This window comes from Poecile atricapillus, chromosome Z (assembly GCF_030490865.1).
Source record: "Poecile atricapillus isolate bPoeAtr1 chromosome Z, bPoeAtr1.hap1, whole genome shotgun sequence".
In the NCBI taxonomy this organism is placed as follows: Eukaryota; Metazoa; Chordata; class Aves; order Passeriformes; family Paridae; genus Poecile; species Poecile atricapillus.
This window is the reverse complement of record NC_081289.1, coordinates 14,902,356-14,926,906: the sequence shown is the minus strand read 5'-3', so window position 1 is coordinate 14,926,906 and position 24,551 is coordinate 14,902,356. Positions and strand designations below refer to the sequence as shown.

At 39.3% G+C, this 24,551-nt stretch overlaps 1 protein-coding gene across 1 annotated transcript in view; it reads left to right on the top strand.

Moving 5' to 3' along the window:
- The window catches only part of LOC131592830 (von Willebrand factor-like), a 126,614-nt gene that overhangs the window by 75,819 nt on the left and 26,244 nt on the right, over positions 1–24,551 (top strand). The window contains exons 30-38 of the mRNA XM_058864634.1: positions 617–760; positions 7,651–7,794; positions 8,884–9,048; positions 11,378–11,421; positions 15,609–15,786; positions 18,639–18,859; positions 19,782–19,974; positions 20,610–20,951; positions 24,158–24,363. Coding sequence (XP_058720617.1) covers positions 617–760; positions 7,651–7,794; positions 8,884–9,048; positions 11,378–11,421; positions 15,609–15,786; positions 18,639–18,859; positions 19,782–19,974; positions 20,610–20,951; positions 24,158–24,363 — 1,637 coding nt within the window. The remainder of the gene's footprint in view (positions 1–616; positions 761–7,650; positions 7,795–8,883; positions 9,049–11,377; positions 11,422–15,608; positions 15,787–18,638; positions 18,860–19,781; positions 19,975–20,609; positions 20,952–24,157; positions 24,364–24,551) is intronic.

Genomic DNA, 24,551 nt, shown 5'->3' with positions numbered 1-24,551 from the left:
ATTTTTAAATTATCTATATAAATGCTTTGTTAATAGTTTTATTTATACTTCTTACATAATGTATAATCAGAATGTCAGAGAGAAGCATAGTTTGGAATTTCTCTTCATTCTCCTTCACAGGTCAAGCTCCCTGGATTCACTTTGTTCCATGCACATCACTCCAGTGCTGTATGAGAGAGGGAATTGGGCATGATCCAGGAAGCATTGGAAATGATCTAGGGAGCTTAGCCCATCTGACAAATGAGGCGTAAATTTACTGCTTGTGCCCAACAAAGTGCATGTTAAAAAAAAAAAAAAAATGAGGGGGGTTTTTAGACAATTTTAAAACAGGAAAGGAATAATACTGAATGGAGATCAATAAAGTGAAATTCTCCAGTTACTCTCATATTGATCTGGGCTATAATACTGCATGCTGACTCCTGATAGAAGAGCAACTGTTTCCAGCAGTATTTGCATATTTTTTCACCAGGAAATAGTTCAGTTTTGATCTTTTCACACTCTGATGGAAAACCACTGTCCAGCTGTGCCTAATGTAAATCACAATGCCAACGTCTTCTTTAGATTTATTTTAAGACATTCACATACACTGCCTAAAATGTTTATTTTTCTGCTTCAGGCAATTCTTCAATTCATGTGTCAGTTCTTCAGTATGCCAGGGAAAATAACCTAGAAATTTCATGGAACATGCCTCAAGAGACTGACAGGCTTGTAGAGATGGTGCAGGCCATTAAACAAAGGGAGCAAGGTCCTACAAGACTAGGTGAGTGATTTTGTGAATATTGGTGTTTAAACAAGAGGGGGAACAAAATCCCAAGGAATGCTAAATACAGGCTGGCTGCAAGCACCAATTTATGCCATTGTGGTGATATTTCTTGTTAAGGTTCAACCTCTTGTTATGGTTCAATTTTCTCTATTAAATTGTATTCATAGGTTACACAAATTATGGTTTGTCTTTAATGTATTTTGGAAAGAAGCCTTGAAGTAATGCTCAGGATTTGCATTCATTATCTTTCAAGCAAGGAATGCATAATTCAGAAGTAAAGACTTTGATCATTAACCTTTCAGTGCTGGTCAGTTGATTAGACACTTAGGAGCAGAACTGTTCATGCTGACTTCAGAAGCTGACCTTGCCAGATGTTTGTGCTGAGCCAGTGTAACCTATCTTGTTGAAAAATAGGAAAACAAGAGTTGTATTCTGTGTGGTTCACTTCCCTCATTCAAGTTGCCACACTGGTTCCACAGGGACTTGGGCTGGCACAAGACTGGGGATGGTGCCATGGAGCACAAGGATTGCCTAAGGCAACACCTCAGCTGAAGAGTTACTTGTGAAATGCCATCTTCTGTTCCAGACAGACAGGTCCACTTCAGTTTTCATGTGCTAAAACATCAGAGATTTCCCACTGGGTCTGTGGAAACTCGGTGCACACATGAATATCAGTTGCAGGGTTCAGCAAAAAATGATTCTCCTATAGCATTTTTTCACCAGATACCCTGAGAATTGGAGCCACATTTATTCCAGCAGCCACCTAGCATCAGGGTCCTATAAGAGTTGAGGTACACAGATTTTTGGGGTCTTTGGACTATAAAGAGGTATTTGTACAGAAAAGTGTGAAATAAAACCTGACTTCCATAGTTCGCAGGAGGATTAGCTCTGATTGCCTTCTCAGCCTGGAGAAATAAAAATACCAGATGGCTGATGAGACTTCTATAGGCTCATTGTGGGATGAATTGTTGCATACAAATAGATAAGTTTTGTGAAACCTTCCATGTAATGTGTAGAGAAAGCCACACGAACTGCAGGATAAACAAGAGCAAACATGGCCTTTGGGAAATGAAATGGGAGAGGCAGCCACATGACATCCTCGTTAGTGATTTGTTTACGTCTCATTGGAAAATGCTCAGAGACCGTGATCTGGGATGTGATATAATGAATCAAAGTGGAATAGAGTAATAGTAGTTCCTCCCAAATGAAGTAATTAAAATAAGTCACTGTGGTGCTGTCCTGCACCTTGTGATGTGTGTGAATGTGGCTGGCTGTCCAGGAGACAGCATTCCTGGGAAGTGCACAGTCACTCAGGCTCTTCTGTCTGAGCTCAGGCCTCTGGAAATGCAGAGGCTGCTTGATGGCCCAGTCTGGATGCTGCATTTTCGTAGGAAATATTTTCTGGCCTTTGCTTGATCTGAATTTACCCATCAAAAAATAACATTGCTATCAGACCAGAGCTGTTTTGTATTTGCACTGGCTGCCGTATGGTAGAAGAACAATTCAGTGAAATTTTTATTCCATCTATGTTGATCCAAATTGTGGTATTTTGGTCCAAAAACCTCTATTTGCAGAGGGCAATTGTTGCTGCCACTGCGAAAGTCTAATTGTAGAAAGCATTCAATTTCCTGTCTCATTTAGCCATAAGGAAGCTCCAGGAGATAGAAATTTTAAGAAATAATGAAAAAGTATGTGAGGGCATAGAAAGAACAAGAAAGAGCAGCCAATACCACAAATCTTTCCCATGCTTGTGCAGTGGGGCCATTCAATAACATCAGGCAAATTTTGGCTCAAGTAACCTATCAACATGCAGCTCTGGGGCTATTCAGACATCATGAAATTGTGTACAACTTCACATAAGAAACAACTGAAGAAAAAAAAAAGAAGGAAACTAACTAAACACTAAAGTGATGTGTGCAAGAGAACTGAGAATCACGTAAATGTGTCTCTGTTCAGCATTTGTGGGTGTTTAGGAGAGTCACAGGGAGCAGATTGAGCAATCCCTACAGTAAATACTGCTTAACACTTTATAAAAACATTATTTTGCTTCCTTATAGCCCTAGTAAAAGTCATTCATTTAGGCTGAAATTTTCCTGCCTCAGCCTCAAAATTTGCAGGAAGTATGTTCTCAGTAGCTCAGCTGTATAAAAGCATCTTTAGGGAAAGAAATATTTCTCTCCTACCCCCTCTAAGGGGAAAAAAAAATCTTAAATTCATATTTTTTCCTTCAAATTTCCATCATTATTAATATATTTGATTAGCAGCATTCAGCTTTGCTGTCAGGATTAAGAAGGTATAAATGTCTTTCTCCTAAACCTCCCCTGAGGTTTTGGAAGCAAAGGTCCCCCATCATCCCCAAATGATGCACTCTATACTGAATTTCTAAAAATCCTGCCCCCATCACCCAAGGCCAGAAGCTGTCCTGAGCAGAGGGCTGCCACCCACTAACAGAGACTTTGACTTGTTCCCCACAAATATTGCTGAACTGGTGGTGCCAGCTCCTTTTTGAAGCCAGTTTTGGCTGCCAGTAATATCTTTCCTGAGCTGTTTTAATTCACTGCTCTTCAGGGCTTTTTTGTTTGCTTTTTTTTCCTAGTTCATTGTTAAAAGGTTTGTGAGTTGAATGAGCTCCTGGTGGAGTCTGGGTTCATCAGAAGCCCATGGTGATAAGAGAAACACAGGATTTGTGACCTGCAGGGGTGAGGTTTTTGGGGCCTGTTCCATTTAGTGGTGTTGGACAGACAGGTTTCTGTTGCTCATGAAAGGTTCAGCACATGTTAATCAATGTGTGTTAATGCCAAAATATCAATATTCATGCGCCAAGAACTGACCACTTAAAGCACTGTGGGATCAATTTTCAATAGCTGATTTGTTTCAAAATTAAAATAATCTTACATTTTCAGTGCAAAATCCCAATTCAGTGCCAAGTGAAAATCCAAATTCAGTGCCAAGTGAAGAGCCTAAATTAAGATACAAAGACCAGCTTCAGGATTATGGACCTGATCTAGTGGAAGGTGTCCCTGCCCATGGGACACCAACCCAAACTGTTCTGTGATTTTTATGATTCTGTGAGTATCACCAGGGGGAGTTGTTCCTGGTTAGGCAAGTCCTTCATTAAATAGTTGCACTCTGGAATACCCAGCATCCAGACAGTGTTGGCTGCTTCTGTATCACTTCAGGTTCTGAGGAGCCATTCCTTTTTAGTTTCTTTCCTAGGCAGCTTTCAAGACTTGTGAATAATCAAGATCTCTTGTGGTATTTGTTTTGGTCAAGATGTTGCAGAAATGTTAGAAAACCACTGAGGCCATTTAAGGCACAGATTCACAAGTTTCCAGCAGGAACCTCCATCTAATTGGAATCCCCTATCTGTCACAACTCCACAGACTCTCAAGAGGCTTTACATTTAGTTTCTTTTTTCAGACAAAATTAAAGAAAATGATTGCAAAGGTTGCTCTTAGGAAGTTTTTGCTTTCCCTGAGGCATCCACCAATACATTAAATGACTGTGTGATCCAGATTGGCTAATTCTGGGATGAATCTTCATTTTCATTTCTTGGATGTATTTCATATGTTTCTAGGGCATCTTGTGCTTATTCAGTTAATTCCATTATGTCCATGATTGCTCCCAATCCAGTGTTTGTGATTGAGCTTTAACAAGTCTTTTTACACATTTTAACTCTCCCATCTAAATCATTAGTGAAACTATTCAATAAGGCAGAATCTAGTGTAATTCCCTGTAGACTCCTAGTAAACACCTCCAAACTCATTCAACAGATTGTCTTATGTCCTTAAAGCTTGTTTATATCTGTTTAATCAACTTGCAGTCCTTGCAGGCACCTCTGTGTGAAGCATTCTGAGTTGTTACTTCAGAATACAAGTGTAACTTTAAAATCCATCAGGTGTTAAGTCAACCAGGAAAAGGTTCTTAAAAAGCCTTTTTAAGGGCTTTCTTAAAAAAAAAAAGAAAAAGAAAAAGAAAAGGCTTTTTAAATCCTTAAAAAGCTTTTTAAGGCTTTCTTTTCTTTCTCTCAGAATTTTAGCATCAAATGTTCATAGTCATTATTTAATGATTATTCCAAACATGAGCACTGAAGTATGGGGAGAAGGTGCAGTTCTGTGCTTGGAATGAATGGTCTGTCCCTTCTAAAGTAGCCTGTATGGTCCAATAGAGTTTTTGTTTTCTCTTTTTGTTTACTTGTATTTTTTTTCCCTGGACATGGCCAATGAGTGGCAGTCGTATGCTACTGACTGTGCTGGAAGGCTGCTGGGGGCTCACCACCTTTAATGGGCTGAGGGAAGGGCTAAAATGGCTGAAAACAACCTGGGCTAGAGGAATATGTTCCTGCCCATGGCAGAGGAGCTGGAACTGGATGATCTCTAGTTTTCCTTCCAACCCAAACCATTCTGGGATTGACTTCATGTTTCCATGCTGTGAGCACTCTTTCCAGTCTTAATAAAGCCTTAATGCACAGTGTTAAGTCAGTGTATATACTTATATATTTCCTTTACTGGCATGACAATGTCAGGTTTCTGTTGTGTTGCAGTCTCACAGTATGAAAATGTTCAAGTGAGTTGATTTTAGCAGTGAATAGTTTTTATTGTGGCCTCTGAAGGATTTGGTATTTCTCCTCGTGGCGAGATGGAGAGATGAAGAGCTGAGAAGTAACAACTTCCAGCTTGGGATAGGAACTTTCTGAATCCCTCAAGCAGGACAAAAGTGTTCATTTGATCATGTCTTCAGACACCTGGCTCTTTTCTCTAGAGCTGGCTTCAAAATAAAGGGAGAAATTCAAAGAGTTTTTACTGTGCTAAATCCAATTTTCCATCCATTAAATTGAGTAACTACTTTTGGGGCCTTTGAAATAATCACTGGTTCTATTGCAATGGTACTTGATTTCTTGATGAGAAATTATAAAAAGAATGGATTTTTTTTTTCAGTTTGCAAATATGTATGGAGTTTCTGAGCATTTTTAAAATTAATGTGTGAAGAAGAAAAATGGAGCTGGAGTGGCTGCTGACCACATGAACCACACAAAAGTCAAAGGGTCATTAAAGAAAACAAATACAAAAATTTCAAGTACTTTTCACAAATGAATAAAAAATCATATTTAACCTAAAAAATATTTGAAAGTTAAAAACTGAAACAGTTTTTCTGGTAATTATTTGTAGGACCAAAGGGGAATGAGTCAATCTTCTGGCACAGTGACCATCCTAGAGCAATCTCAGGGACTTTGAATATAGTCATATTTATTTGCTGTATTTTGTTTTATTCTTCATTATTTCTAGCTAATGTGCCCTTCTGTATCTAATATTTATCTCAACAACCATTTGTAGAAAGGACAACTGTGTAGGACATGAGTTAACACCTGAGGTTAGTTATTTTTTGTGGTCAGGAATAGTAGTTTGTGAGATGGAATCACCATCACCCAGCTAATAATGGTGTTTTAAAATGTGTTTTGTTGCAAGTAGAAAAATATTCAAAATTTTGAGGTTTTCACTGAATATCCAACTGCTGTTGCTATGTTATTGAGTCACTGCATGGTTTGAAACAGACCTTCAAAATCATCTCATTTCAGCCCTTTTGCCATGGGTGGGGACACCTTCCACTATACCAGGCTGCTCAGAGCCCCATCCAACCTGGCCTGGAACACTTCCAGGGATGGGGCAGACACAATTTCCCAGGGCAGCCTGTTCCACTGGTGCCTCAGGACTCTCTGAGTAAAGAATTTCTTCATCACATCAAATATAAATTTCTCTTCTTTTAGTTTAAAACTGTACCCCTTGTCCTATCCCTACCTGCCACTATAATAAGTTGCAAACAAATGCACTTATTATTATAAATTTTACTGTGAATTCCTCAGGCAAACTTATTTTTGCTCTGCAATTATTGTAGATTACTCAGAGGAAATACTCTTTCAAGTGTTTATTATTCATCAGTTACTGTTTGCCCTGAATGTCACATCAGTCAGGTTTCATTTCTACTTCCTGACCTGAAAACTTCTAAACCCAAAGGAGCTTTTAAGAAACCTGCATATCATGGTTCTCAGTATAAATATTTGTGCAAATACATGTCTAAATGCAAGTACTAACAAAGTGCTCTCTTGCTGAGGTCATAACTATCAACACAAATTTTCCTGAGTGTTCACAGATATTAAATGAAGGGGCAGCAGCTTCCCTTTTAAGCAAATTTCTGATTTGGTAGCTCAAGTAGAATTTCTTTGCAAGTTCCGTGGGATTTGGTGTGGTTTTTTTTGTTTTATTTTGTTTTTATTTTAGTATGGATCACCCAGTTGTATTATGGATTACACAGAGTCTAAATTTCAGCGAGGTTGCTGGTAGTGTGGAGGCAAGGGAGGCTTTTCACATCCGTAGGGAAACTCGATGGAATCAGGGGAGCACTAGATCTTTTATAGGAGTGAGAACAACTTGTGTGAACAGCTCAGGATGGTGCTAAGCTGTGGATCAGTTTGCCCACTGGATGTCAGTGTTGCTCAGCAGTTTGAAGCAGGAATATAATCTCCACAATGTCTTCTATCCTTTAGGGATGGCAATACTTCTGGGAAAGGTAACTACTTAAGTGAGACGTGTAACTTTATTGTGGCTAAGGAAAAGGAAAAAAAATTTCCCATCACTGCAGGGACTGGGATGGTCTGGAGATGGAGTTAAGGATGGTCCTCCTGTGTTTGGATGTCTTAATAAATACTGGAAAGTTTTTAATGGCTGAGATATTTCATGTAGCTGCAATAAATCAGACATGAAAAGTCCTTTAAGAATAAATATTTTTCACTACCTACTAGCATAACACACTAAAGCAATAAAAGATTTAGTTTTATAGTCTCCTGTGACTTTTCTATTATATCTCTCATTTCTCTCTTCATTTCTTCCTAGGAAATGCCATTGATTTTGTGGTCCAGAATGCAATGTCAGAATCCCACGGGGCCAGACCCAGCGCATCAAAGGTTGCGATCATCATCGTGTCGGGGAGCTCACAAGATGCTGTGGAGGCTGCTGCCCTCTCTGCAAGACTGAACAGTAAACCTTGTTTCACTGTCACTATTTATGAGTTGTTATTTTTAAAGTAATGAGCTAGAACAAAAGATGGAAAATTAACATACTGGTGTGTTCATGCAAGTTCTGGAGTTACTGTGTGTGATGTTGTGGTAAGGAACAGACCTGAACAAAACATGCCCCATGAAGATGCCTTTGACGTACTGGGAAATTCAAGACCAATCTGCAGTTAAGGCTGACAATTTGCCCAGGACTCACAAATTAGTAGCATTTCATTTTCTGAGATCCTGTGAGTAGACAGGGATAGCAGAAATGTGGTCTAATACAATAAATTCAATACTGTTGCAGTGCAGTGAAACTTGAATGGCTAATAATAATAATAATAATAATAATAATAATAAATTTTGATCAGATTCTGCCCTGACCTCTACAGGAATATACTTCTGCTATCAGTGTGTTGCCTGATAATTTTTCAAGTTTTCTGGCTGTTGTTTCTGTATCTCAGCTTCCTCAGGTGTTCAGCTGAGGAACTTTGACTTCATTTGAAGCTTGCTCTGGGAGTTATTGAATAAGGCATGGACTGTGCAAGAACTATCAACCATTATTTTTAATTAAATGGTTTGACAATAATCCAATTGCCGTGTAACTGAAGAAAGAAAACAGTATATTGAGATTCTTTTTTTTTATTATTTTTATTTAAAAAGAGTGAAGATGTCATTAAATCTGCAGCTGTGTTTTGTTGCCCATGAATGATCTTATTATGCTTGGGACTAATAGAGCTCAGCTTAGCTAACAGTGTGATTAGAGCAGCATCATTTCAGGCCATAGTTGCCTTTAGCCAGTGTGGGGGGAATGATGCAAGTAACACATGAAAATTAAGAGTTAGAGAAAAAAAATCCCAGTTCTTTTTAAAATTTATTTTAAGAAGCAAATGAAAAAAATATAAGTGATATAATCTTTATGCTGGAAAAGACCTTTAAGATTGTCATGTCCAACCATTAAGCACTGCCAAGTGCCACATCCTTAAAATACTTCCAGGGATGAATACTCCACATCCATGAGCAATGATTTTTTCCTGTGCCTTGCCTATTTCAAACCCTTCTCTTTTCCTAGGGGTATCCCTGTTCCCAATTGGTGTTGGGAACAGATACGATGAAGAGCAGCTGAGGACTTTGGCTGGGCCATCTGCTGCTAACAGAATCATGAAGCTCCAGAATTTTGAAGATTTATCCACCATGATCACATTGAACAGTGAATTTATCAAAAAAGTGTGCATGGGTAAGTCCAAAAGTCACGACCTTGTGTCTAGAGCATAACACAAAAATTGAAATGCAAAACCAGGATAACTTTTCTTGATATTAAAAGGCAATCAGATAGCTAGTTAGTTAGTTAGTTGTTGTTAGTTTCCACTGACAACCCTTGCAAATGCTGACCTAGACCACCACCATCACTTAAGTGTGAAATCAAATTTGAGCCCTTTAAATACGTATCCAGCTGCTATTCCAGTTAGCCCAATTGCAGCAAGGTTTTTAGAACTGCTTAGCCCTGAACTTTCAAGCTACCATCTTGATAAAAATCAATCTTAATTAAAACCTTGATAACCGCTACTCAGGACTGGTCAATAACAGAAGGACACCAGGAAAGTTGAAGCTGTCATGAATGAATGAGGCATGTGTCAGAAATGTTGTGAGCAAAGATTGCAAGTTGTGTTTTTCAGACATTGTTATGTGTATGCCTACAGAAAAATCAGCTAAAATAGAAGGCAAAAAGAAAAAGAGTAAAACATTTGCTTTCCCAAGGAAATAGATACTGGGGGAAAAAACCGTGTAAAATGTTTTAAACTAGGATTCATTTATTTGTAGATGACAGCATGCCTTCTCTAAGGAACCTTGCTTCAACACTGACCTGCTGACCAGGATTTTACTTCTTTTACCTCCTTGATCTTGATACAGATATTTATCCCTCATCTTGTTGTTGTTATTCCTGTTCCAATAACATCCACACGTTCTCACCACAAGCCACTGCCTCATGGTGTTAGTCATTGCACAGGTTTTTGCCAGCATTATGAGGGCTTAGTTACATCTCCACTACAATAAATGGACTTTTTTTGCAGAGCCAGGGACCTCTGAGAATGAGGAAGTTGCAGAGTGTTCACAGCCCAGCTTGGAGATATCCGATCAGCCTCCACTGGGATCACTTCTGGCATTTTAAAATCTCTCCAGAGCATCAAACAGCTGCCATTTTCTAGATTTAAACAGCTGCCATTTTCTTTCCTCTCTTTTAAAATAAGCTTTTAAAGATGCATTTCCTCTCTTCACACTGTAAAATATGTGACTTTTCTTGCTGTAAATTACATTGATCCAAGATATAGATGGGGAGCAGGAATTTGGAACAAACAACTATTTTCTTATTGCAATCTGTGCTATAACCTATCACTACTAGAGGTGAAAGTTCTGTATTTTTTTATTAAAGCTTTTCCAACAGCTCAAAAAAACTTGGACTCTAGACATCTTCAACAGCTAAAACCTGAGAAATTTAGCTCTCTTCCTTTTGCTGATGGTAAAGATTTTGCTAAGGGGTGAAAAACTATAATTGTTTTCTTTTTGATGGGGATTTATTTTTGTTTGGATTTTTTTTCCTGTTTGTTTTGTTTATATAGATTTCATACAATCTGTAAAATATTATTTTCCCCTTTAGACTCATACAGTTGGATTTCTCTTTCAGAGGGAGTCTTGCCTTTTGTATGGAAGTGTACCAAAAATAATACCATTAAAAAATGGTTAAAAAGAGTTCCTAAATGATTTCAAAATACATTACTTATTCTGGAAAAGACAGAGCAGAGAGTGTATATAGGATAGCATAGTCTAGTATTCTACAAAGAGTTTGCTGGTCAGTCATTTTAATATCTTAGAGACTTTGTCATGCCATAGTACAAAAATGAAAAAGCTTCAAAAATACCTTTAAGTGTGTAGTGAGAGCACACAAAGATAGAAAGTGCAGTTCAGTTGGGTACCTTGTGACCATTGAACTGATTATATGAAAAAAGATGCTCATCAGTCATTACTAAATGTTAGGAAACTGAATTTGAGTGTTCTTATTGCAGCTGTTTGTGCAGTTATGCTGTATTGATCTTCCTTCATTTAATAAATGTAGGTGTGGGTGTGGGTGTGGAAATTCTCATGACCTGCTAATTTCCAGGAATATTCTCAATGGATCACAAGATTCTGAGGTAAGGTTGGACTGTGCCTCAGAGCCAAAGCCATGCTCATCCTTTAGGCACCATCTGGGCAGAGCTGTGGCTGTACAAGAAGTGTACAGAACCTGTAGGATTGGAGCCCAGTTATTGCTCATGGAGTATTTTGGGACTATTGTCATTATTTATGCTTTTGTGACTTACTCTTTGGACACTTTGGACAAATGCCTGAAGTCTTCAGGTAGGGATTCACATGCTCTAGCACAAAAATCCCCAAGCTTCTCACAGTTTAAATCAAGTTTTTAAGTAAGCAATCTGTATTTTGGTGACCTGTGTTGTTAACAAAAAGGTTATGTTGTTAAAAGACTTAATAAGGGTGTGGGATGACTGAAAAAATGTCTGCTTCTCTTTCAGACCCAGTCAGAGAATGCATAGATGAGGATGGAAACAAAAGGAGAGTAAGTGCATTGCCTGTGTTGGGCATCTGGCTTTTAAATTGCAAAGTTTGTGCTAGAACATGAATATCTGCACAGTTAACCTAAATTGTGGGACAATATTAAGAATGATTTTGGAAGAGGAAAGTGTTGGATTTTGAACTGATGGGATAACTTTGCACACAGAGGAGGCTTCCTCTAACATCACCTCATCTTGCAGAGTGTTGAATGTTGTTGAAGTGCAGAACCAAAAGCTGTAATAGTGTTTGTCTTCCCTGACAACAAAAAGTGCATTTCCATCTCCTGGTGAGAGGACTTCTGGGACATCTACACATGGCCAAAATAAAGGTGCATGTGCAGGGTCAATGTCATTGTCCAGCCCATGTCCTGCTAAAATTACAAATACCTTGTCCCTATGACAATTTTACAGGAAGATAATTATTGTGTGACTGTTCTGTCTCTAGGGAAAATTGTCTCTTTAGCAATGGAATCAAATTTCTTGGAGTGAGTTTGTGTAAAAATTATTAGTCCTGAGAAAATGCTCAGAAATGTTAGTGAACTTGTCTGATCTTTCAAAAGTGATTCCACTCTAAGAAAGCAATTTTCCAGATGTTATAAATGGTTCAGATTCTTCATCTCAGGTGAGATGCCAAGGTTTTTCAGAATATGTGATACTTCATACATTTAAAAATATTAGCATAAGCTTGTGCCATATTTTCAAGTAGGGAACAGTTATGAGTTCTACTCCGGCATTTATCTTGAACTTCCAGTACATAAAAAATATTCCTTTGGTTTTTCCCTTGTGAAGACATGACTGTGAGGAAGGATGTGGCTAATAAATGAATATGAATTATCTAAACACAGGAAATATATCAAAGCTGCCTTACATACTTGGCCTCAATCAGCTAGTCAGAACACAGAAAGGCTTTAGCTAAATCAGGCACTAAGTATAATCTGACAGCTTTGAGGCTGACAGCTTAATTAAGTAAAAAACCAAACCCAACAAACAAAAACTAAACTTGAAAAACTTCTTTATTAAGACTAAAAAAGAAAAAAAAAAAACAAACAGATTTTGTTTGCACTGCATGTGTCCAGGCCTCTGGGCTCCTAGAGGCAGACACAGGTATGTGTAGATAAGTGCTGGGACGGCTAAACTTGAATTTCAGACATGTCAGGTTTCATTTTTGGGGATGATAAACTTAAAGCACAATTTCCGTTCCATCTGAAATGCTTTTAGAGGCAAACAGACTGGGCTCCAGTCTGTATACAAATGGCAGGGATTTTGATTTGTCTCTTCTGTCAGCCAGGAAAAATAGGTGTTAGAAGGCACTATGAGGACACAGCCTTCTGGAGCTTCCCATAGAGCCTACAGGACACTGTGGAAGTTCCTGCCCCTGTGGTGCAGCATCCTCTGCTGTGCCTTACTGGCTCTAGGGTGCCACTGTTCTGTTCCCCTTTTTCAGCACAGCCCAAAATTCCACAGGGAGGAAGAATCAAGGCTCTTCCTTCCTTGATTCAGAAAACACAGGTTTTTATATTAGCTTCATAATTTTCAGGTGTTGCTTAGAGAATTCTTGCAAAAGGCTCAGCCCCAAACGGGATGTCTGTCATGCACCTGGAGACTGTGGGAACAGATCTCTTGCAGTTTGCGAGGAAATCTGAGTTCTCAGGATCAAAAATCTCAGCCTAAATCCTATCACTGTCAGGAATATTATGATTTGCTACTTTTTCATGTTTTGTTTTGTTATTACGCCTACCCTGGACGTGGCTGTAGAAGGAATATTCTTGATTGAGGTAATGGTTAGTAGCAGATCAAATGTGCTGGGTCAGGCCAAAAATCTGTCCTACCCCCTGCATTGTGTGGCTAAAAATAGTAGCCAGGGAAGCAACATTAATAAATATGTATAAAATTTTCCCGAACTATCCTAGCCATAAACAATTTGTTAGTCAGGGACACCCTGAGCTGCAAGTGACACCTTTTTGTATGTGATAGTGCTGGATTGTTTCGTCCTCTGTGAGTTTCTTCAGCTGTTCTTTGAATCCTTGGAAGTTTTTAGTACTCATCAGATCCAGCGATAAGGGGTTGCAGGAGTGCCAAACATTGGCTGTGTAAAGAACCATGGTTTCATGTTTTAATTTGCCAGTTTGCAGAATATCAGGACAATTATAAAAAATTAGTCTTTTTTTTTAAACATAGTTAATTTTCATTGTTAGTCTTGTTTTGAAATTTAGAAGCAGGCATAAAAGTGATAATGGAAGTGTAGGTTTTTGTCTTATAATAGTGATATTTCCCCATGAAGTGATCGATAGAGCAATTTGCATTTCTAGGCTGTTTAATGTGACAAACTCCACATCCCTGAACTATTACCATGTCTTTTCTAGTATTGTTCAGCTCTTGGCTTCGAGAATAGACAAACAAATAACCTAACCTAGAGTAAGAGGTGAGAGCCAAGGGAGCTGATGAGGTGCATGGGTCTCCTGCAGATGCACAGCAAGACACAGAGTGTGCATATCCAGGTCTGTAGGTTCTTAGCTCCCTCAGAGAGGAAGTCTGAGGCTTCCTGCAGTGTCCTGGCAGACCTATCCTTCACAGCTTAGAAACCAAATTTTGCTCTCCTTTCTTTCCTGCTTTTGCTCCTACAGTTTCCTATAAATTGGGATTTAGGCTCTCTTTGTCTTCACAGTCCTTTGTTTTTCCTCTGCGCTAGGATTCTTGTGGTTTTTTATCCCTCAACTTTTTTTTTTTTTTTTAATTTCTTGTGCTTTGCTTTTCTTATCCAGCTCCTAGATGTTTTCTAATAAATGTCCTATTAAAGAGTGAAATAAAACCAATAAAATAGGTATGGAAGCCAGATTTGCACAGCTGTATATGTAACCCTCCAGGTGCGCCACTTTCAGTGAGTTGTAGGAAAGATAACTGTAATTAAAAAGCATTCTATTTCTTCCTATGTAAATACTTTTGCTGTCCTTAAAGCTCCTCTTGTTACTTTTTCACAGCCTCCTCTAGGCTCAGAAGTCTGAAAAAAGTATTAAACAACTTCCAGTTGCCTTCTCAAAGTCCTGAAACATATAAAACAAGTCTAGTAAATTAACCTGTATTTAATATGTAATTTTTTGTGGCTACAAATATGGCAGCTCTTGTTTAGACTTGATGGCATCCTGTAGCTCAGAGATACAGAGAAATACTTTCATAATGACAAGAATCATCTGTGAATTATCTTGTTACTGAGGTATTTTATCTTTTTTTTCTTCTCTTCTATGGGAATGATGGTTAAACTGCAGAGGACAGGATGGGAGATGACCATGCCCAGTATCAATTCTCTTTTCTTCCCCACATTTCTGCTTGTGAATATCAAGGAATGTTATCCAGCTCACGGAAGCACCATTTCACTTGTACTGGTGTTTCTGGACTCACCTCTGTGGAGAGAGCTCTGGGAAGTGCTGTTTCCCACATTTGGGGATATTCCTGGGAATGCACACCTCAGGGATGAACACTGTTTTAAAACTCATTCAGCCTACTTATGGACTTTAGAGCTCTGCAGGATTGGAGCCAGAGAGCTTAGATAGGAATCTTGAGACACTCCACATGTATCTCTCTGTCATTTATTAGTATATAATCCTGATGCCTTAAAATTCAGACTGTACTTTGGAAAACAGGAATATATGTTACATTTAGTTCTTTAGCTCTATGTACATCTAATAACACTGATCTGGTAAAGTATCAATTTCCCTTTGGGAAGAAAGGAGCTGTTTTAAAGTTTCAGAGCTGTTGATAAAATAACTACAATATTCCACACTTTCCTAGTTCGGAACAAATATTAATTCCCGCTGTGCTCTGACTATCTGTGGCTTATGAAAACTAAAGGACTTGAAATTTAGAGTAAAGCTGAGGGCAATTCTTTGTTGATTCTGGTCTCCATGCATGTTGTAGGATGGTAAGCTCTAACTATAGGTGGTTGGAACAAAATATCTCCTATTGTAAACAGTTATCTTTAGCATGGAATTTCAGCCTGATTTTTAGTGTTTCTAATTTAAACTTTCTTATCCTCATGAGGTTGTTAATACAGTGCATTCCACTATTTATTTTTTCAAAGCTAATGTGAGTAGCACTGCTGTCAGGGTCACTTCACTTTCTGGCTGTAGTTCTGTGACACTAGCCAAACTTCGCATTTTTGGTTTCAGTTGTTGCATATCCGTGTTTCCCTCCTTAGCCTGGTGATAAATGGACATTACCAGACCAGTGCCACACTGTGACGTGCTTCCCAGGAGATTACACAGTTCTGGAGAGCCACCACATCAACTGTGAGAGGATGCCAAAGCCTGTGTGTCACAGCAACCTTCCTGCTGTTAAGGTGGAGGAAACTTGTGGCTGCCGATGGATGTGCCCATGTGAGTATCTGTCCATGTGTGCCTCTCCCTCCCTGTCATCTGAAGTGTTTGACCCCAAATGTGATGCTTAATGGAGCTTCTCAGACACTGAACACTTCAAAGATGACCAGGGCGGGAGGAATTGCTGTTTAATTGTTGTACAGCCATTTAAGCAAATAATTAGGAGTGTAACAGCCCAACTAATGCTGGAATGCCTAATGCTACTTTCAAGTTCAGGACTGCTCTAAGTTTATTTTTTGCATTAGCAGAGCAAGTGTTTTATCAGGTCATCTCACATTCAATTTCCAAAGCTGTGTGAGCTAGGAAGGAGGTTGTATGGGAGAAACCAGGAATTTATCTCGACAAGCTGTAAGCAAATAATGGATTCTTGGTCCATCTCAGGGCTTGAGGGTTTGGCCTGCCCTCGATCAAGCAGGTGTAGTACAAAAGCATAACAGAAAAGTCTCCCTAATCCAGATAATCTCACATTGAGTGTCTGAACAGAAAGGCTGAACACTGTGTGATTGGTGCCCGGGCTGGGATGATAGGAACAGGAATTAATTGCATCCACTCACATTTACAGGGTTAGAGGGATGCAGCCCTGAGGCTGGTGATGCATTTATTAAAACGTAAGTGGGTTTAAATCTAAATTCATATGCTTATTTCTTAAAAGTAGATCAGAACCCTATATATGTGTATATATATATATATATATATATAATATATACACATCTCCTCCTCACAACATATAATCTCAATTTAAAATGTACTCTGCTGAGCTGGCTGATTTAAATACAATTTCTTCCAGCCACCTTTGAAATGCTAAAGCTTGTAGCTGGATTTTGATCCCTGAACTCTTAGACATAGAAAATTTTTTACACCCTGAGTTTTGCCATTTCCTAATGTGTATTTGATGATCTAAACTTTAAATCTAACATTTCTGGTTTGCTACAAGGGTTTTGAAAAAGTAGAAATATTTTAGACAGTTAGTCATAAGTATTTTTATAGTGCTTAAAAAATAGTCTTAGTGATACCTACCCATAAGAAGTGCATCTTTATTAAATTTCTTGATCCTAAAAGCATAGGTAGCAACATGAGGACATTTCTTTTGACATGCAAGACATACCTTCATAAAAAACGTTCTTAAAGGATGAAATGAAAATAACCTTTCATACCATTAGCTGATTATTGCAAAAAGCCCTATAGTTCACTCGAGCTAAGAACTGTTTATCTCTTTATGAATTTAATGAGCCATGACACCCAATTTTATTTTTTTTTTCCCTAAGGTGGTACAACTCATGAGGGAAAAATAGAAAACTTTCATGTTACAGAAGGAGAGAACAGAAAATCCCCAATCCCCCCCACCCCAGCTGATGAAAAATCCCATGGGTCAAGTCCTCTTCTTTTAATGACTGCTCAGTGCAGCCAGGGTGATTCTGTGCCAACTGAAGCTACATCAGTAGTGGCTGGAAAGGTTGATACTGATTGCTGAATCAGCTATCAGTAAAGCAGAGATGGGCATAGCAGAGGACGTGCTGAGTGGGAGCTCCGTGTGAGGCAGCATCTTTGTTGTTATGGAAGGAGGCTGGTTAGGCCACCTGTGAAAATGCTGCTATATTGATTCATGATTCACTCATTTAGAGAGCTAAAACACAATTTCCAGCGATGGCTTGACATTGTGAGTGATGTGACAAATGCTTCTGCAAAGAGGAAGTCATTGAAAAAGGGTTCTTAGGTCATCTGAGTTCAGAGGATGGTTCAGGACTTACACTGCAAAGGTGCTTGCTTGCTGAACTAGTTACAGATTTTACAGCACCATGATTTGCAATGTGATTCATGGCTGTTGTGTGCTCTTGGACTACTTTGAAATGGATCTCATTAGTGCATTTTGTGCTACAGAAACCTATGGGAAATTTAAAAGCATTCCCATTATCCTTACTTCTTTTTATGTCCATGAATAAGTAAAGATTGAGAAACATGGTTTTATTGCTAACTTGTTTCATTGTTATTTATATATGAACGTTATAAGCATTTACAGTAAAATATCTGAAGATCCTCCCTCCCTCCCTCCCTCTGAAATTAAATTTGGAGGTCATCAAATAGGAAAAGATTATTCTCAGCTAGAAGCAAAGTACTGAATTATTAACAACGGTAATTTTCCTCCTTACATGTTTTGCTGGCATTGATTTTATTGTCCTTATTATCCTTTAAGCCAGAGATTTGAAAACATATGAGCTAGAAGCATCAGATTTTGTTTTGGTTCTTCTGGGATTATAATCTTCCTTGTTTTCCATCTTTTGAAGACAAGGAAATGTTTATAACTCAATGACCAGGACACTGAACTGTTAGCTGGCCATTGGTTTATCCTGTGCGTATTATTTCTCTGCAGTTTTCCTGTTTCCTGTCTGAAAAACAAAGTCCCTGGGTATCAACTTGCGATGTATTTGATAAGGGTGAAATAGTGTTATTTGGAATAAAATATAACACTGTACAGAATATAATGCAATGCAAAGGTTGAACAGTGTGTTAGTCTTTCTACAAACAGGAAAGGGATTTTCCCTGTTTTATTTTTTCATGAAATCTATTACTAAATCATATTGAATTTGAAAAACTTTTAGGCAAAGAGATTTTCTACAAGTTTATCCTAATCTTTTATGATACTTATCGTTCCCAGACAAAGGACATTGCAAAAAACCTCCACATGTGATTAAGTATTTACTGAAGTTTCTTGTCAATGATTTGCTGCAGCATTTGCAATGCACCACCTTCCTCTCTTTCCCAGTTAATTGGCTCCCTATGTCCACAATAGCTGTGGAGATACAGTGAACTTTAAAAGCAAATGCCTACACAGGTTTTTTTGTTGTTATTTTCAGGTGTCTGTATAGGAAGTTCTTCTCAACATATTGTCACTTTTGATGGGCTAAATTTTAAGCTGACTGGCAACTGCTCCTACACCTTATTTCAAGACTTTCACCATGATGTTGAGGTCCTGCTCCATGAAGGGCCATGCAGAGCAGCACCCAGGATGAACTGCATGGACTCCATCGAAATGAAGCATCGTGGTGTGGCAGTGCAGCTCTTCAGCAACATGGCGGTGAGAAAACTCCATGAATTAATCTGTGCACTGTCTGCTTGCACTGCAGAATTCAGGTTATGGGGACAAATTTCTTCCCTTGATTCGGTTTCAGCCTACTTTTAACATATCTTGTACCATTTCATGATACAAACAGTGTTCACATAATGAGCCAGACACGCTTCTCCTCTTGTTCTCCCTGTTGTGCAAGTGTGCCAATGTCAAGAAAATGGGATTTGGCCGTGTGTCCCTGACACTTCTGCCAGAAAGGCAGGATTACACACAGGACATACTGCACTCTGATTCCCCTCTTTTGGAAGAGGTCCTTCACGCTTTGTTTGGTCCATGGGAGAGCACTCTATTCACAGACCTGTGCCTGACTGGCCAGCTGAAGGTCTAAGGGAGTTGCTTCTCACCTTGTGTGCAGCTGGACCTCAGCATTAGGTCCACTTGCGTAGTATGCATTAATTTGTTTTATAGGCAGAGACTATTCAAACTCAACCCATTTTTTAGCCTCTGGCTGCTCAGACATATAGGAGTTGGCCAACTTGCTAAAATGATCTCTTCTGAATCATGTAGCAAAATGGACCAAAACACCTACACCAAGTTCTGCATGGTGCTGGACAGCCTTGACTTCCACTGAGGCGTCATTTGAACCTCACAGCATGAGGTTGTTAGTCTGTAAATATGTGGTGCTCAAAGAGTGTGCTTATATAGGAAAATGTTGGAAGAGTTGTTCATGTAATTCACAGGATGAAGGTCAAGTACTTCTGTATGATTTTAGACTCAATAGAAACCTTCAGCTGTCAAAATTGTTTCTTATGTCCAGATTCAGTTGGATCTTCAGGTATTTATCGAAACGTGCTTCAACTGTAAAATTGGGTTGATTGGTAACTGCTTGCTAGAACTGATGTGATCACCTCACCTTTTTTTTTTTAAACAGGTGACTGTTAATGGTGAAAGGGTTCTTATCCCCTATTCCAGCAGCTTGTTTGAAATTGCTGCCTATGGAGAAATAATGCATGAAATCAAGTTCTCTCTTCTTGGACATAATCTCACATTTACTCCAAGAAACAATGAATTTATTCTTAAACTTAATTCAAAGAGCTTTTCTTCAGGAACAAAAGGACTTTGTGGTAAGTTTGAAAGTTAGTACTTTTAACACCTTCCTACTTGGGCTTGAACTTCTATTTATTTTATTAGTATTTGTGAATCTCAAAATCTGTAAACTCTGGGTGAACTGGTCCCACACTTTTGGGGGAATGTTGGAAATCTGTGTGAGTTTTTCTACTCTCATCCCCAATGTAACAGCTCACTCATGCCCAGTAATACTTTAGAAAAAACAACAGAGACATCTTTCTGGGTTTTTTTTGCTCCAAGTTATCTTTTCGAGGAGATTTGTACTTTTTTTATGATAAGAGTTTCCTCTTAGATTCTTACAAATTCACTTCTGTGAGAAATATGTGCTTGCAGTGAAGGTGAAACATTTGAGAGGGCAACTGCTACCTGGACAAGTTAATTCTACGGTATCCTCAGTGATGTAATCTATACAGAGATTGTACCTCTGTGGCATAACCTGTACCTCCTTTAGTGAGGAAATGAGAAACAAGACCCAGGGTATTTATGGCTCTACTGACAACAGCTATAAGGAATATAATGAATTCCTTGAGCCATCCCAACCAGGGTTATTGATCCCATCCCTGTTTTTTCTAGGTTTATTTTAGTGCTGATTATTCAGAGATTTTTCTTTCCCCTTTACTCACCCTGCCAGGCCTGTGTGACCAGAACCACGTCAATGACTTCACGCTGCGCAATGGCTCTGTGACTGCTGACAGCAGCGTGTTTATCCAGGACTGGACAGTGACAGAGCTGGGCCAGGTCTGTGAAAGCCGGAGGGAGGACAGGTGCTCCGAGCGTGTGCCCAGCCACTGCCACCTCCTGCTCTCAGACCGCTTTGCGGAGTGCCACAGGATCATCACCCCCAACATGTTCTACGAGGCCTGCGTGGAGAGCAGCTGCTATGAGGAGGAGGCCTGTGAGATGATCACTTCCTACGCTCACATCTGCAGGGAGTACGGTGTCTGTGTAGACTGGAGAGCGCCCGAGCTTTGCCGTAAGAGTTTTACTCTGTGCTAAAACTGATACAGAAATTGCCCTGCTTTGGGACATCTCATCAGTGTAATATGAACTTATCGAATGTTACAGATTAAGTTTATTGTGCAAGTGGTATTGCAGATCTAGTTGGTCACCTGCTAAGCTGAATGTTGTGAAGGAAGTGTTTCTTGGTAAACTGCTAACTGGTAAAATTCCAGGTCAGAGGGAAATAAAGGTACTGTGAATAGGTGCCCACAGCTATGTGACAGTACCTGGCTCTGCAGCCACTGAACCTTTGTGGCACCAGGTTTGGGCTGAGAGTCTGCCAGGCTGTTTTAGCAACAGGTATCATTGCTTTGATACAGACTTTGGACCCTCTGAGGTGGACAGAGAAGCTTGTACTTTGGACTAGTGGAACTACTTCCCTGACAGCCTGTCACTGTCATACCTGGCACAAAATAAGACTTTTCTTTGTAACATTCACAAAATCCCCCCATTTCCATCAAAGCCAAAACTTTTGAGAATGTGGTGGAAGAGCCAGTGTGATTTCAAGTTTTTGCTACAGGGAGAAATGGGGAAATAGCTTCTCTTTGTGGTGTAATTTCTTGCTAGGACATGCCAGCTAGGCTGACTGAACCAGCTGTAATTTTCTTTGCAAATCTGGTTCTCCTTCTGCCTGGGTTTTGCTTGTGTATTGGAAAAGTTTGTGCTGTGCAGCAGTGTAGTAGGATATGAGTATTGCACATTACCAGAACCCAACCAAGGAAAACAAGACACCCATGCTAGAGCCAAACTCAGACAGTTGTTGCTTTGCATACCTTCTCTCCTAAATTCTCATAGCTGAGTAGTTCTGCTTTTAGTTCCTGTTTTTTTGGTTGTTTTTTTTTTTTTTTTTTTTTTTTTTCTGTTTCTCCTGAAAGCCCTATTAGGAGCCATACCTAAAAATTTGGCAGAAATGCAAGGAACCAATAAGTACAAGTAAATACTTGAGGTGGCTTTTTCTCCACCTTCTCCTGTTAACCTTTCTGCAGTGATGGTTGCACGCATTCAGACAGTCCATCAGCGTGTCTGGTTTCGTCAAGTGCCTTAGATGTGGATGTATGTAGGCACTTTCTTTCCCAGCTACCTCCTCGCAGAGTGTCTCAATGTCCCAGTTGATTTTCTCACCTCCTGCCTCTCTGGTTGAGTTGTTTCTTGATGCTTTGCTTTCTTTCCCTGTATTCTTTTCATTTCAGAACTGGATAACCAGCATTCTAAAGGCTTGATACAAGATTAATGTGTAAAACAAATGCATTTTTTCATGTTTTAAACTCAGACTAAAAGAATGATGGCATATGAAGTCAAGAATGTCATTGAGAATTTGGCTGAAGCCTCCACTTAATATTTGATATATCTTTCCAGGATCACAGGTTACTGAACACAGTCTGTTTGGAGTATAGTCCTAGAAAGCAGAGGGAGAACATTGCCAGTCATTTTCCAAATTCAGTGCCTCAGCCAGACTTTGTAAATTATAATGTCCAAAGCTGTATGTCAGCAGATTACCTTAATAACTTAATAACATTTTTGAAATTTCTGTCTGGTTACATGGCCTGTACAAGGATAGACAAAGAGTTGCTCATTTTAATGCTAATTGCATAGAAGTCTTAGTATGCTAACAATAACATCATTGTCTTTCTTCCAGTAAATGCCTGTGTGCAGCTGCCAAAAATTTAAATTGTCAACATTTGATTTATCCAAGTTACATTAATGACTAAATAGACAGTACAGCTTAATCACTCTATCCCTACATGTTTAATGGTACAGTTCTGGATTACCTTGCCTCCCTCCTCTCAATCCACTGAACTCCTGTCATTCTTGTAGAATTTTATTTGAGGTTTTGTCATGCCATATTGGGACATTCCAAGCACTACAAGTCTTTCCTGATTGCTCTTCCTGGGTGGGTGAATATACTCTCTGGAATTCAGATATATTCAGCCTGGAGAAGGCTTTGGGGTGAGCTCATTGTGGCCTTCCAGTGGCCTGAAGGGAGCCCACAGGAAAGATGGAGAGAGACTGCTGACAAGGGACAGGACAAGGGGAATGCCTTCACACTGACAGAGAGCAGGTTTAGAGTGGATATTGGGATACTCTGGGGGTGGTGAGGCCCTGGCACAGGTTGCCCAGAGAAGCTGTGGCTGCCCCATCCCTGGCAGTGTCCAAGGCAAGGTTGGATGGAGCTCTGAGCAGCCTGGGCTAGTGGAAAGTGTCCCTGTCCATGGCAGGGGGTTGGAACAAGATGGTCTTTAAAGTCCCTTCCAGACCAAGCCATTTTATCATTATATGAAATAATTGGCATTAACATGGAAAGGGCTAATGTTGAAGACTTTTTTTTTCTGTCTCCATTATCTGCTAGAAGAGTGTGTATAGACAGTTTAGCTGATGAATCTTTTCTTGTTTGTTTGGGAGCTCAGGTTTTCTTTCAATGTTTTTATGAGGGGACTGAAAGAAAGTTTTATAAACCTCATAGTAGTCACAGACTGGGAAAAAAAGAAACACTTTTTCTAATTGAAGCTGTAGAGAAAAATAGACTTAAGGGAATACACAATGTGGAAGCTGTGTCCATAGGTTTTTGAATAGCTGTAGCCCTAATTTTGTGTTTGCTTTTAGAGACAATATCCTCAGGTTTGTGAGCACATCAGTAAAAAGTTTCTGTTGGCTTACAGGGCTATGCAACTTTCCTTGATTCAATTAATTGTGTTAATAAGGCAATGCAGTTAAAAACATGCAGAAATCCAGCAGGTTCACTTTGGAGGTATCAAAATATTGTGTTTGTTAGCTTTCTTTAGTTGTATAGGAACACTGCAGCCTATCAAGTTTTAAAAAAAATAATAAATAAAAATTCTTCAATGCTTTAGTCCTTCTTGGCTTATCTCTTAACCATGCACTGTTACCATACATGTAAGATTTTAAATTCTTGTCTGTGGCCCAGTGTTGAAAACAAAATTTGACAAATGAATACTCACCTGAAGCATTGTATCATTGTTGGGGTAAGTCATATGCTGCTGCTGATTCATGTGGCCTGAAAATGTTGTTTGCTGATTGATGCTGCAAGGGACCAGATCCATTCATTGGGTGATAGCTTCCTAAAACTGACAGAATTCTAAAGAATGCTTGATAGGAGAGATTGATTTCCATTGCTTTAGATTTCTTAAATAAAGGTGGTGTTTTCTTCTCTGTCTTGCTCAGCAATGAAATGTGCCCCACATCTGACATACAGCCACTGCCACACAGCCTGTGTGAAGAGCTGTGAGAATAATACCAAAGTCAGTGTCTGCAAGGATTATCCCACAGAAGGCTGCTTCTGCCCAGAGGGAAAGATGATTTTTAATGACAGCTGTGTTAGTGAAGAAGTCTGCACTCAGTGTGTCAGTGAGGATGGCACACACCATCAGGTAACTACATGCGCAGCAACCTCTGGCAGGGGTTGGAGTTAACACCTTTGAAAGCAAATCTGTTTTCCCTTAGGATACTTTATTTTCTAGCTCAGTTCCTCCTAATCTGCTGGCTGTCAGCCCCATTTAGCTCCCCTAGTGTGAAATTGGCTGGGACCGGATATAAAGATCACAGCTGGGACTGTACA